Below are 15,042 nucleotides of genomic sequence, written 5' to 3'. Positions count from 1 at the left end.
CTTGGCCTAATTTTTTGTGTACATCTTTAAACTGTAAACTAATATATTATGTTGTATTGTGGGATGCAGTAGCGGCGCCAGTGGGGGGTACAGTGGAGACATTTGCCCCTCCCCCACCCTCCTGGATAAGTGGTTGCACCCCCAATAAATTGTACCCAAACTTTATACAACAAAACTAAATATCTACCTTTTTCTCCAAAACATATGTCTTAATGCACAAAATTTATTTATTTTTTCAAAAATTTTCTTGAGAGAACCATCTAAGAGGCTTGCGACTATGACAACACCACAGAGTAGCCAAAATTTGAATTCAGCCTCAGCAGTTGTCCCCCCATTGAGTTAGTTTGTCCCCGATTTGTAACCCCAGTCTGGCATCACAACTGGTCATATGCTTTACATTAATATAAATCTTATTTATAGTGAATAGCAAAATTTGGTTAGTAATAATATTATCACTATGCATTATATAAAATTGTTTAACCAATACCAAAATCCTAACCATTAACACATATTATCACATATGTCATATTACAACGAGAATCTTAAAACACTGATAACATTGGTTTCCATTGTTAACGCCGAAATCATTAAATGAAATTTATTTTAGTAAAGTGCAGCCATGCAGCTGCAAAAATACTGATAAAGCAAGATTAATATATGATAAAATAAAATAACAGATATTATGAAATTTTATTTCAAGGGAAATAACTTGTACTGAAATACTATTTTTCAAATATGTACAATTTTATCATGACTTCGATCATTTCATATTTCTATGTATTTCGATTGTCTTTTATGCTTTTCTGTTCGGTTCCCAAACTATATCTTCTCCAAATGCCATGAATGTAATTTTTCTTAGAATAAATAAATAAAAAAAAAATAGGATGATATGTAAAGTGTCAAAGGTAGTAAAGCAGAAAGCGGCATTCGAAGCTAGAAATTATTTTTTTCCCCAGCAGCTTGGTTTAGGCTACTGGTGTTCGACGGATGCGTCATGCTACTTCAAATGTTTACACTACAGAGAAAATGTATTTGGCGAATACCGCCAAACAATTATAAATGTACATGTATTTAATTAATTAAGACTAAAACCATTAATTTTCAGCATTAAAGCTTCATACTCTTTAACAATATTAGTCCAAAATCAAACTGTGTGGATTATTTTATCAACAGTAACAGTACACCAATCGTGCCAATTACCATTCCCATACCTAGAATTATAGAACAACATTGTCACTTAAAGGTGATAATAAAATTATATTCTTTAATATAGTCTTCCAATATTATCATATTTCCGCATGGGTGACATCAGTCTGAGATTCTGACAAAGATCAAGATTCAGAGTCAGATTTCTAACACAGTAAAGGTTATGTTCTTTGGCACGCTATATGTTCTCGTAATTCAAATGCTAGAAACAGGTGGTCGACGCAAGTTTGCAATAGTCAGATCATCCTGGTATAATTCCACCATTTTCCCCTCTTTAAAAAGAAATTTGTCTCGAAGTTTTTTTCGTTTTTTTTTTTTGAGACATAATCCGAGCTTGGTTCCAAATTAAAGTTCAATTTGGCACCTTTCTATATAATAATGAGGTAATTCAACTTATGTAAATAGTTAAGTTAGCGTAATGGTTCTTGTAGGGATTGTTTATGATGTGAATTTCCTATTTATCACACCATAATTAGCCAAACAAATTATCTATATACTTACTACTGGTAATTATTGACACTCCATTGTTATCTTTGTCTATACTGGGAAGTAATGTCACATTTGCTACAAAAAAAGGTCCCTAGAGTTAGTTGGTTGACACACTATTAAAGTGAGTTGTAAATTAATAAGCTTTAATTAATTGTGAATAAAATCTAGCAATCACAAATCTTCCTTTAATTGACTTATTTTATGTTCGGTCTTTTTATCAGATGTTCGACATCGACAGTTTGAAACCGAAAAAGATATGGCAAATGTAAACAATAAAATTTCCTATCAACATCAAAAAATCAAAGTTAGTTACGCCGTCAGTAGTCATAAAAGCACAATGCTTATAATGAAGATCACTTACCACATTCAGTATCGTAGCTAACAGTCAGAGTCTTTTGACATACTGTAAAGTCATACCCATTACACGCAGACCACAGTCTGAAAAGAGGATATTTTACAAAGACATTAGTCACATATAAGTGGGATGTCAGTGACTAGTACTTTTTTAAAGCAGAAAACGACAATAACACGTGTGCAAATTTTTAATCGGTAGAAAAAAAAACTGGATGAAGCTACAATCACAAAAATATTTTTACATTTCGACGATGGTATTGGTATGAAAACCATTACTTTGATAAACGATTTGAAGTTTCTAAAATGTTTTTCTCGTCTTTATCAAGCTATGATGTCGAAACGTCGCAAGATCTTTATTTCAAGTATAAATGTTATAGATATAATTGGGTATAGTTATTTATTCTCCACTAATTTAATATCACTCAAGGCTCGTTTTACTTTCTATGAGAATAACTATGATATAAAAGTTCTAGAATAAAATTTCCACATACAAACATGTTTCTTCTAATTTTTTTCCATCAGCAGCTAGTTTTGGAAGATTTGTTTCACAATCATCATAATATTCAGGACATGTTCCTGATAAGAAACAAGGTATATATGAAAAGCCTCTGAAAATCTGATCAAATTTAAAATGATGAATGTGCTCTGCCCTCAGAACTCTGTTTAATATCTATATATTATTGATGGTTACAATAACAAAATAAACCGCGTGAAACTCTGGGTAACAACATATTTCAGGTTCTGTTTTAATATTTCTGTTCTTGGTGGTTATATTGGACAACCACAAGAACAATAATCAAACTTCAAACCATAGAATAGATGTATATAGTTCATCTCAAAAATATCGAATCGGATTATAGTCTGTAGAACCAATCGCTCACTACTGTCGCTAAGAAGGAGGTTTATGCAGACACCTGAATCAAACTCGAAAATACGTGGATTGGTAACGACATGTCTGGGGAGGACGGGGCGTAGTAGATTGGAGGAAAACACAAATTTACATCCAGTGAGATAAGAATTTTATGAACAGAAGGTTGATCAATAAAGAGAGAGTTTCCTTGTGGCACATACACATGAATGTTTGAACTAACCAAAAATTCGATAACCTTAAAAAAAAGTTTTGATCGCTATATTCAATATCACGCTAAATGAAAGAAAAATAACTAACTTGGACATTTCTGGTTGTGAGTGACGAGAGCTTTAGACAGGATATTTGTCACTTTACAGTTGGCAGAAGGGGAATCTTCAAAGTTCTGTAAACACGATCTGTATAACAGATATTGCCTGGAATGAATAAAATGTAGAGGAATGGTAAATTAGATTGAAATCAAATGCATCTGTCACTACTTCTTTGGACATTCGTGACTATTTCGTCCGATTTACACGGTAGCGCTTGGTCGTCATTGTCAACATGATGCAGCTCGGAGTGATTGGTATGGAAAGCTTCAAGTCAATCAGATTGGGCTACAGATTGGGACCCCCCAGGCCCAGAAACTCTGCCGGTTTGAAATGTCGTGACTATAAAATCAACTGAAGCAGGACACACAAACTATGGTGTTCAGACAATGACAATGACACAGTGACCTCAGGACGAAATTTTATTAAACCAAACCAAACCAAACCAAACCAAGATCTTAAATATATGTAAGCATACCATTGTGATGACCAAGTTGCTGCGTATTTGCTAAATAATTAGTGTTAATGAACGTGAATGGACTGAATGAGTTACATATGGGACTAATGAAGACACACACCAAACTTGTGACATGAGCAAAATTTCGCGAGTAGCAAGGTATCGGCTTGAAGCACTTTGGGCTTCGATATTATACTAGCGTCTAAACACAGATACTTACTCACAACCTTCATCTTGTTTATTATCAGCCCAGTCACCAATTGCCCTTTCTTCATATGGTACACAGATGGAAGCACATGATGGTACTGAAATAAAAATGAGTCTTCTTAAAAAATGAACTTTAATTGGTTAATTATCTAAGGACGGAATTGGAACATGAATAAGTAGTCGATCCGGGAGCATCTAACATGAGAAACCTGTAGGAAATGCCCCAAACAATATGTAGGAGAAACTAAAAATAATTTACGCGCTCATTTTACGACTCATTGGACAGATATCAAAGGCTTTTTTCTATTCATTTCAACTCGAACGACCATCCTAACCCCTATTTGGTATATAGTTATTGCCAAGAGATAAAACTCGAATTTTTTTTCATTGGTAATGGAAAAGAAACAAGGGGCTTAAATATAACACCTCCTCTGAGTGAACATTCACCAAAAACGTCATTTGCTTGTAACTTATCATGCACAGTCAGTCCTTTTTCATGTCATTCTTCCATTTGATTTTTTATACTCTTTTCTGGAATTTTATGCTGCCAATTTAATTACAGCCCAATAATGTGCCTAAACAGGCAAAAGCTATACGACAATACAATTACAATTGAACTTACAGTTTTCTAAAACCTCATTACAATTATCTGCAACAGCTTTAGCTGCTCCTTCTGTAAAAGCTGAAACTAATGATGGTATTGGTCCAGTACAAAGACTCTCGGATGCTTCAGCGCATGTTTTGAATGCTTTAGCCGCCCTGATGAAGAAATGTTTACATTAGATCAGCATTGTATAGCACTATACAGCAGTGTTTTTCAATCTTTTTATTTCTATTACCCCTCTCAGGATCCTGGATCGATTGCATTACCCCAACTCCCAACTTCTCTCTCCCCTATTAATCCTTACGATTTCGTTAGGTTATCCCTGCAATCCCCCCCCCCCCCCCAAAAAAAAATTTCAAAATTACTCCCTTATGGGTAATCTTTCCTAGGATGAAAAACTATAATCTTGCTCGTCACGCATGAATTTGAGCCCTTTTACACTTCCTCCGCCAACCGTGCACACTTGTGCTAATTGATAGATAACAGGGATTAGGCTGATAGAAGTTAATTCCTTTTGTCTCGAAATGAAAACCAATCCTTGTTTTCACAAGTCTAATTCTTGCCGGTGTTACATATTATGACCTGACTGATACTTACTGACATGGATCACCACTTATAACTGCCATCTGGTAAGTTGTTTCACAATCCATATTTGGCAGACATCCTTCAAATATAACAAATCTATTTATATTCATGTTTCAACTAAGTACATTGAAGATATTTCATGGACAAATCTGTCCTAAATCTATTTAAAAAGTCGTTTTGAATATCTTAAGACTTGTGTGTCTTATCTCATGCAGCCGAAATTTATTTCAGAAACAAAATCCACCTTTAAAGAAAAGGAGGCAGACAATGCATCACAGCATTCACTATTCCACGCAGGTATTGTACATTATCATTCTTATTCTAAATCTAACCCACAAATATCGATTTAACCATCTTTTATTTCGAATATACAATTCTCAGAAGACAAAACTGATGTTTAATATTACAACTTGATATGCACTCACTGAACAAAGGGGGATTTTCAAAGGAGGAGACTTTCGAATCAAATCTGATTTCAATTCTTAAATCATGCAAAATCCTCATAGGTATCTGGTATAAGATAGGTTTTTACTTAACACGTTTGTTACATAATACAAAGAAGAAAAAAATAGAATACCTTCATCTATTGGTGGAATAGATGGTTGCAGTGGTGGTACTGATGGTGGTAAACCCATATCAACATAGCCAACAGCCACACTGAACGCTGTAAATAAACGAAAATAATGTTAAGAATACAGTTCTTATATTTCTTAACTATTTAATTGTAGCTGTTCAGAGTTGTGGTCATTTTTTGGTTCCCTTAAGTGGCTCTCACACCATGGTTGCATATAAGAAAAGCGGTCATTGGTTTCGAACCAACTCACATGCATTTGAGTTGTGAGTTGTGTTCGGAACTTATGACCACTTTCATTATTCGCAAACGCAACTATTAATCGCTACTTTCGGCTTGTTACAGAAAGGGCTTTATGTCGCATGCTCATACTACCTTCGTTGTAGCAAAGAAGATTTGACGTGAATGTGTTTGTATTTTTGTCAAAAGTGTGATTGATAGTTATACAATCATGTTAAAAAAAGGATTTAAGGATTATTTAATTTTATGCTTTCTTATATTATCACCAGTCACTACAGTAGATATTTCATTATCCATGCGTCATTCACGCTTTCCACATCTTTTCAACCAGGATTCATGCTCGTTATAATATTTTGAAAGAGATGGCTGTAAATCTTCAATCCTTTTAACTAAAAGTTGGTGATAACCTATAGAGACATTTTATGCTTGAAAAATGAAATTTTCTATTGAAAGTTTGATAACATTCCTCCTCCCATCATTTATTTACCAATAATGTTTAGACATTATTACCTATCATGTAAAGATAGGACAAAAACACAGGTCGTGTGCGGTACATGTTTTACAAATTAGATTTGAAAACTTTCTAAAATTGCACGCATTAGTCCTATCTAGAGCAGAATAGTAGTAGGTGACGCCATTTGATTTTATTTCATTTCCCATTAGCTATAGCCAGTTGTCAATGACTATAAAAACTCTATGTGTCATAATTCTTAGCTTTTAATTCTATTCCTTTAAGAACGTATGCCTCTTAATAACATCTATGGCAAACTTCTACCAGTCTCAATCAGAGCTTCTCAATCGTCATTCGAACAACATTTTAGGTTATGAAATTCTTCCTTATTTCTTTGGTGTTTAAATTTTTATAAATTCTTCAATTATCATTCAACCACTATTAGAAGTTTGTGAAATATATTTTCCAAATGTTCATAGCAACTGGTCTTAGCAGTTTATTACGTAGAGGCAGAGGAGATTGTTGTCTCCATCAACTTAAAAATGAAAAGCAAAACTAAAACTACTCTTGCGGAATGGTCAGGATTTCACCATTGTATTCCTTGTATTGTATTGTGTTTCAGGCGCCTGAATTACTGTGTCATCCATAACTTAAACTAAATAACGACCCTGCTGATGAAATGAATATTAGAGTATATTGTAGGATCTTATCCGTAAGATTTATATTTAAATGTCTATTTACTCATGACGAGGAAAGAGACAGCAAAGATAAATATGTTTATATATATATATATATATATATATATATATATATATATATATATATATATTCACTTACCAAGAATTAGTTGTAACGCTAACATCCTGAATCTTTTGTTGCCTCAAAAATATTTAAATTGTACCCCTCAGATCTGGTCACAAGTTTGAAAGGTTTCCTTTTGAATAAAGAAAGGTTTATATACCCATGTAACTTAAAAGTGTTCTACGTCACACCAATATGTATTCATTTAAATAGATTCATAATTCAATGAAAACATTCTATTTTATTATAACTTGAGGTTGGTCAATGTGTCTTACGGATCATTTAATGTAGGTCTACTATTTTTTCACGCCCTTGGACTGATTTAGACCAGTAAGCCGCCGAGATAAGGCGCCGCCGCAAGTCACTGTTGACCTTCGAATGTAGCCGGCGGTGTTTTTTCCATTAACCGCCGAGATGGACGAGCAGCTTAATGCCGGACAGAAGTGGGATATGTCTGCTGGATGCCATAAGCATCTATTCTAAATTGTACAAAATATTTGCCATCCTTTATTTCAGCCTAAATTTTAAGTATTTCATCTCTAATTTATACCTTATATTGTAAAACCACATGAAGCAGTCGTGACTTCGTAAACCGAATTCTAGTGAAAGCAAGGTTCAGCAGCTTAGTCGATGGAGTCAAGTTTGTCATAGTAATCACAACGACTTGCTTACAGGTCTTGGCTGATTCTTTTCGAATTATATATTATATTGGTGTGTCAATAGGTCAAAATTCAGTCAGATTTATAATTTAGTTCTGTTCTGAGATTTAGAGTAAGAGAGATTCTGGAGTAATAGAAGTTGTAGAGTAAGGGGTTTTTAGAGTAAGAAAGATTGTAGAGTAAAAGAGATTTTAGAGTAAGAGAGATTGTAGAGTAAGAGAGATTTTAGAGTAAGAGAAATTGTAGAGTAATGGGCATTGTAGAGTAAAAGAGATTTTAGAGTAAGAGTGATTGTAGAGTAAAAGAGATTTTAGAGTAAGAGAGATTGTAGAGTAAAAGAGATTGTAGAGTAAGAGAGATTGTAGTCTATGGAGATTTTAGAGTAAGAAAGATTATAGAGTAAAAGAGATTTTAGAGTAAGGGAGATTTTAGAGTAAGAGAGATTGTAGAGTAATGGGCATTGTAGAGTAAAAGAGATTTTAGAGTAAGAGAGATTGTAGAATAAGAGAGATTGTAGTCTATGGAGATTTTAGAGTAAGAGAGACTGTATATAAGAGAGATTGTAGAGATATATATTGCAGCAAAATTAGACCACCTCATTCCAGCTCAGTTTTGTCGCTTAAACCACGCCCCTTATCAATGATGAATACGTGATATTTTGGACGAGTTCAAGAGACAGGAGATCCAAAAGTCACGATGATAAAAGTATTGATTGATTAATAATTACATTAAACCCAACTTTCTTTGTTCGATAAATCAGTTGTACCAAATCACTTTTACTTTATTTCACAAGTTAACATATTTCACTTTTACATTTATATGCTTTAATAAATACAAAACTACGCGAGTTCAAATGTACATATCTCTTATTATGTTCTTTATAATATAAGATCTGACAATAATGCAACTGATTTAGATAATACACTGAGATCTATCAATAATTTATTTGCGAACATGTTTTCTGGGGCGGGATACAGTTGAGAAGTGAAGACGCTGGGTTCTGATCAGATCATTATAAAGAGTGTCAATCTGATGATTGTTTTGTCTGGAACGAATTCGGATGCAGATTGACATTAACCATAATCTAAAAAAATCAAGATTATTCCATGAAAACGTTCAGCCCCTCAACACAATCTCCGAATATAAAACAAGGGTTCGTCAAAAAGTTTTAAGTCTACTAGATAAAACAAAAAGCTGTCAAATCTTTTAATGTTTTTCCCCACCTCCTCTTCACAATACACTTCTCGTGTCGAACTTCAAGCTTTCCAATCAATACCTGACAAATAGAATTCCTCTTGGGGTCATCCTAAAAAACTCATTCACACCTTCTTTAATTTCATTATTGTCAGCATAAAATTTGTCACAAGGGTCCACGTTTGATGACTATAACTCAGAGCATCCTTCCCATACATCTGAAACTTAGATATCCTATACCTTCCAAGGTAAAAAAAACTTTATCACAGCTCGGAACTTGCTTTTCATTTTGATCCTAGTTCGGTTTGAATTCCTCTTTCTGGACGACAGCTATTGACCTTAGCTATTGACCTTTTGATGTTGGAAATGAAGTAGAAATACAATAAACAACAGCATGATATATGGTTATCTACGTCCGACAATAACCCAACTCTACGCCATTATTCAATCCTACCAATAAGAGATGGACATGGGGAAGCTATTGAAATTAATCTTTGAGAATCATTTAAACACAATAGTTTGTTTTAATGAATCTAAACTAAAGCATCGCCCAATTAAAATTAGTGATAGGACTGTTGTATCAAGGGCTATATATCGTATAAAACTCATACACCTTTGTGTACCTTGTTGAGTGGAAAAAACTGTTTTTGTTAATCTAAAAATATCATACCCTTTCAATATCGATATTATGAACCTTTCATAACAATATTTACGATGAATGGAAATGGGCGAGTATAGGCATTGAAAGAAAGCACATTATAATAATCGTACTTAATATGATAGCCTACGAACAGATAAAAAAATAATTACCCACAAGGTTTGCAACAGTGTTAATATATTGGGTTGTTTAAGTGCAAGCTTTGTAGAGTACAACTGAATTAATGTAGACCCCTGTGATAGAAACGGAATGGAGAGGGATTTAATCGTCTAATACACACTTTAAATTAGTAGAAATAATTTAATTTTGTATGTAGGCCTACCAGGCCAACAGCAATGCTTTCAGATTGAAAGTTAATAAGTTAGATGGACTTTCCGACAATTGTTAAGATATAACTTTTGCATTAAAGGTTTCGCTGTCCATGAAAATAGCACGCAAACCTCCATTTCATTTTGTTTTATTATCGTCCGGTACTCCTTAGATATCTGAAGGTGCAATATCCTCTTTGATGTTTACTGTACATACGCCCAAGAGAAATTCTTAAAATATTCGAATATAGTATATTGTTGCATTTTATCACAACGACGAGCTTTTCAAAATTTTAAGACAGGTTGTTTACGACTGAGTTCAAAAACATAAAAGTCATTATTCGATATTTATTACGTATTATTGCGTATTCTGAATATTGTTGGCAGTTCTTTGTGGGCTTTGGACTAGGTATGTGCGATTATTTTATCGCATATACATATTAGAAGTTTTATGACAAATGATATACAATAGATATATATTAACATTACTCGTAACCACCAAGTTGGATTAAGTGTATAGAGTCTATATTCTTAGGTCATTTGCCTTTTTCCATGATTCAATATAAAGAAAATTTATCTGAGTTAAATCAGGTATCAAACCTTGGACGAAAAGTCCTTGTATCCTTGAAGTCACTTTGTCCATTATTTATTTATTATTTACTCTACAATCTCTGTTACTATCTAACTCGACAATTTCTACAATCTCTCTTTTAACTCTACAATCTCGATTACTCTACACTCTCTCTTACTCCGCGCTCTATAACTCTACAATCTCGCTTACTACAATCTTATCTCAACTGTACAATCTCTCTTACTCTACTATCTATATTACTCTACAATCTTTCTTACTGTACAATCTTTTTTACTCTACAATCTATATTACTCTACAATCTTTCTTACTCTACAATCTCTTTTACTCTATAAAAATCTATATTTCTTCCCTTGCTCTACAATCTATATTACTCTGAAATCTCTCCTACTCTACAATCCCTCTTACTCTACAATCTATATTACTCTACAACCTCTCATACTCCACAATATCTCGGCAATCTCTTTTACTCTATAACAATCTATATTTCTCCCCTTGCTCTACAATCTATATTACTCTGAAATCTCTTTCTTGACAATCTATATTACTCTACAATCTCTCTTACTCTACAATCCCTCTTACTCTACAATCTATATTACTCTACAACCTCTTATACTCTACAATCTATTTTACTCTACAATCTCTCTTACTCTACAATCTATTTTATTCTACAAGCTCTCATACTCAACAATATCTCGGCAATCTCTTTTACTCTATAAATATCTATATTTCTTCCCTTGCTCTACAATCTATATTACTCTTCAATCTCTTTCTTTACAATCTCTCTTACTCTACAATCTACATTACTCTACAATCTCTCCGACTCTACAATCTTTCTTACTCTACAATCTCTCTCTTTACAATCTCTCTTACTCTACAATCTATATTACTCTACAATCTCTCCTACTCTACAATCTATATTACACTACAATCTCTTACTCTACAATTAGAATAAGATTGACCGAGAAAGGACATCTGTAAGGCAATTGATAATTATATAATTAGAAATAAATTAGGTTAACTACAATCCAGTTAAAATGCCCTGCTATTTTGAACGTAATATGAAATTGAAAATGTCAATCTCTACTAAACAACTGTCATATCAAACTTGTTAAACGGACAACAACCTTAAACGTATATAACCAGTTGATGATCAACCTAAAACTGGTTTGAAATGAGTTTTTGTTCATCAGGTGGTCTTACTTGGTATCATAAATACCGGTATACAAAAGAATCTCTGTATAATCCAATATATCCACAAAACTGAATAATAATTCATTAACCTAATTATTTTTGAAACCTGCTTAGGAACGTGTTTCAATAATTATATAGTTTTATAGTCTTACATAGATATTCTATGATAATCATGGCACTTGGTAAGTCCAGTTGATGAATATTCAATATATACACTTGTTTTATGTCCATTCTAAGAGGTAGTATCCTGTTTACATCGTTACTGTTAGTTACTATCGCAAGAGCTGCTGTTGTGGTGGAATAGCGAGTCCCGCAGATGTCTAATATGACTGAAAATTGGAATGTTGCAAATTGGAGCTACCGATGTCCCCGACAGGCATAAATTGTTTATAATACCTCTTTTATTACAATCCCTTCATAAGTAGGCTATTGAATGAAACCATGGACGTAATTTGTCGTGTCTAGTGCTTGATCTTTACTTTGCATTATTGGATGCTTATAGTAGTATTAATTCACGTGTGTTGTGTAAGGTAGGATTGTCTGGTAAGTTTTATGCAGGGTTATTACGTGATCCAACTCTACATGGAAAAAAGGCATGACTAACTTTTCAATTTTATTAATAAAAAAAGATTCAAAGTGAAGGAATGATATTGTCCTGGCTTGGCTGTACTTCTAGACACCATCTATCACGAAACGACTGTTCTATATGTAAATTAAACAAACAAGTTGCTTTATTGTTTTCATCGCTTGAGGACGAGGACAGATCTGAACTAAATAACTGCCAACCTCGACTATGTAACGCTTCGCCTAAACGTAACCTTGTGTTACTTCCCAACAGTTCTAACTCAGTAAAATCTGGTCCATTTTTGTTCTGGAGTCTTTCTAACGATTCCGATCCGATCAAGTCGGCGGGTAGTGATAGCATTACCTCCTTCCTGCCTGATAGTACAGTCTTTACACGGGAATTGTTCGTTGGCATCGTTGCAGTGGAACCAGTTCTTACTTCCAGGATTTCTAAATGATACCTCCGTGGAATGGAATTTTGACTTTGTTTGATTTGGTTAATAGCTTCTATTAAAGGCTGTATTTGATAAAAATCGGCTTCTATTGAGAGTAAGTCAAATGTTTTGAAATCGGAAGGAAGTGAGAGATGAGAAGAGCGCAAAAAATTTAAAACATGCTGAAACATTGCACCGTCTCGGTCTATAAAACGGTGTCCATTTGAATCGATGCTGGTGTCAAATTTTCCACTCATCATGACGCCTAACATAGAGTCGGGATATTTACACAGGGTAGACTTGGTAGTTGTATACAGATATCCTCCTACATTCAGTGTTATACAGTCGGCCATTACATTTACAACTGAAATAAAAGAAAACAGGATAAATGATCAATAGATTAATGGCTCTCTGGAAAATTGCGAGAAGTATAACATTTCTGTGTGGCACTAGCATTTAACAAAAAGGAATGGGTCCAAGGTATGAAGATTATTGATATGTGTGTGTGTCTTGCTAAAAAAATACTAGTAAATTTAGTATATTTTTTGCATATTTTCTATCTACCAATACTGATTTTTCTTTAATATTAAGCTGCCAACTTATCTATCTATAGTTATGCTAGATAATGATAACAAAATTATCAGAGTGAGCTATATGAAGATGATTGTATTCAACATCATTCCTTTTTTTTTTCTTCTAAAAAGTAATTGTTTTGTTACCGGTAGCGTATTGTTATATGTAAAAGCTATGTGTGAAATCCTGTTTTGCTAAGAATATCTAATCGGACACAACAACATTTCTTTATCATTAATTCGAATCTGTATATAAATATTCTCTCACGTCTATTTTTGCCAGGACGTGGACAGGCTGCATAAAGACTAGTGATGCTGTCATATTTTGCAGGTAAAGTTTAAATAAGGGGAGATAACACTACTTGTCAATAAAAGGTAACACAAAACCACCGGTGTATGTTGGGTTTCACTCTTCATAGTAATCATAATGTTCAAATTTCTGCATGATTAAATAGATAGCAGAAAAAAATGTGAGTTGTAAAGTTTATTTGCATAATTACCTGAAAAACACGATGATATTCAAAAATGTCTCGTCGAAGCGAAAAAAAAAACATCCAGGTTTACGACGAGTTATCTTTCCCTGAGATAAGTGCCCTCTATAAATAGTAGGGAGCAGTCTCTTATAAGAAATTTTAATATTTTTCAACTTCATTATTGATTGCTTTAAAAGTAAAAGTCACTGCAAGAAATTTATTGTCAAAAAAATCAAAGTGTAGTTACAAGAAAATAAATTGAAAGTTTGATTGTGAAAATAAGTATATTTTACGCAAAGCACTTACTTAAAAATTGATCCCTTCGTCTTTCATGGACTCACTCTACTAATTCAATTGCCCTCTTTTCCCATGTTAAAACATGAAATTCAACCTCCTACAACTTTTTCCAGAAATCTCGTTGAAAGCTTTCCAATATGCCGAATGAAAGTTTGACCAATCCTCAATGTCTCCGAAAAAATTGAATATATTATGATGACCATGAAAATTTTGAGCTACTAAAATTGAAAGTAGACTACTACCGGTTATACTTATCCACAAGAATTTGACAGTTCACAAAAAGAATATTTTTAGGAATTAGCCTTCCGCCTTTAGGTCTCTCATTATCTCACTAAATCTTAAAGATAATGCAATTTCAGACATCAAATTTCAAATCTAGACCAAAAATTACCCTATAATAGCCATGCAAAAACCCCAAAAGGGAGAGAGAAAGAAGATGTCTAAAAATACAATCATTTGCATAAAATGTTTTAGTGGAGTGAGTTTTTTAAAACAAGGTTTAAAAGGAAATAAACTGATAATGTTTTGGGGTTTTTTGTGAGTTAATTGTTTCATGCTCTTTGTTGTCTCAAGATGCAGAAATTAGCAATGACCATTAAACCTATACATTGTAATGTTTGCTGTAAAGCTTATCATTGTTGATCATTTACATGCAATGACACATATACTCTTATAAAGTTAAGGACCTAAAACTCAAAGAGCAGTATCATTCTTGGTTCTTAAGTATTGTAACAGATAGCACTAGGTAACAAATAGAAAATCAAATCACAAGAAATCTAGTATATCTAGTAATTAAATTTTTTTTCAATCCCACCATGTTCAAGCTTAATTTATTTCCAGTTTGGCAACAAAAAGGCTCTGAACGAAACAAGCATAGCTGAAAAGGCCAAGGGCTCATTTTATGCTGCAAATGTTTTGGATATAAAGGCCTCATCAGGACTGCTGTCTTGGAAAAGGTT

General features: G+C 33.4%; 2 protein-coding genes across 2 annotated transcripts; both read right to left on the bottom strand.

Annotated features, from left to right (window-relative positions):
• Positions 1 to 672: 672 nt before the first annotated feature.
• Positions 673 to 7,243, bottom strand: LOTGIDRAFT_228346 (hypothetical protein). The gene is made up of 10 exons (XM_009053382.1): positions 7,178 to 7,243; positions 5,656 to 5,742; positions 5,091 to 5,157; positions 4,512 to 4,648; positions 3,903 to 3,987; positions 3,218 to 3,333; positions 2,541 to 2,625; positions 2,057 to 2,133; positions 1,708 to 1,770; positions 673 to 1,211 (listed from the first exon to the last, which is right to left on the bottom strand). The coding sequence occupies exons 1-10, from the start codon at positions 7,200 to 7,202 to the stop codon at positions 1,159 to 1,161; spliced, it is 795 nt and encodes a 264-aa protein (XP_009051630.1). The 5' UTR covers positions 7,203 to 7,243; the 3' UTR covers positions 673 to 1,158.
• Positions 7,244 to 12,791: 5,548 nt separating this feature from the next.
• Positions 12,792 to 13,088, bottom strand: LOTGIDRAFT_79214 (hypothetical protein; the record flags this gene model as incomplete). Its single annotated transcript, XM_009053102.1, has 1 exon — positions 12,792 to 13,088. A coding segment is annotated over one exon (297 nt), but the record flags the coding sequence as incomplete, so codon positions are not given.
• Positions 13,089 to 15,042: the final 1,954 nt, after the last annotated feature.

The sequence above is a fragment of the Lottia gigantea genome, assembly GCF_000327385.1.
Source record: "Lottia gigantea unplaced genomic scaffold LOTGIsca_2, whole genome shotgun sequence".
Lineage (NCBI taxonomy): Eukaryota > Metazoa > Mollusca > Gastropoda > Lottiidae > Lottia > Lottia gigantea.
This window is presented reverse-complemented; position numbering and strand designations above follow the sequence as displayed.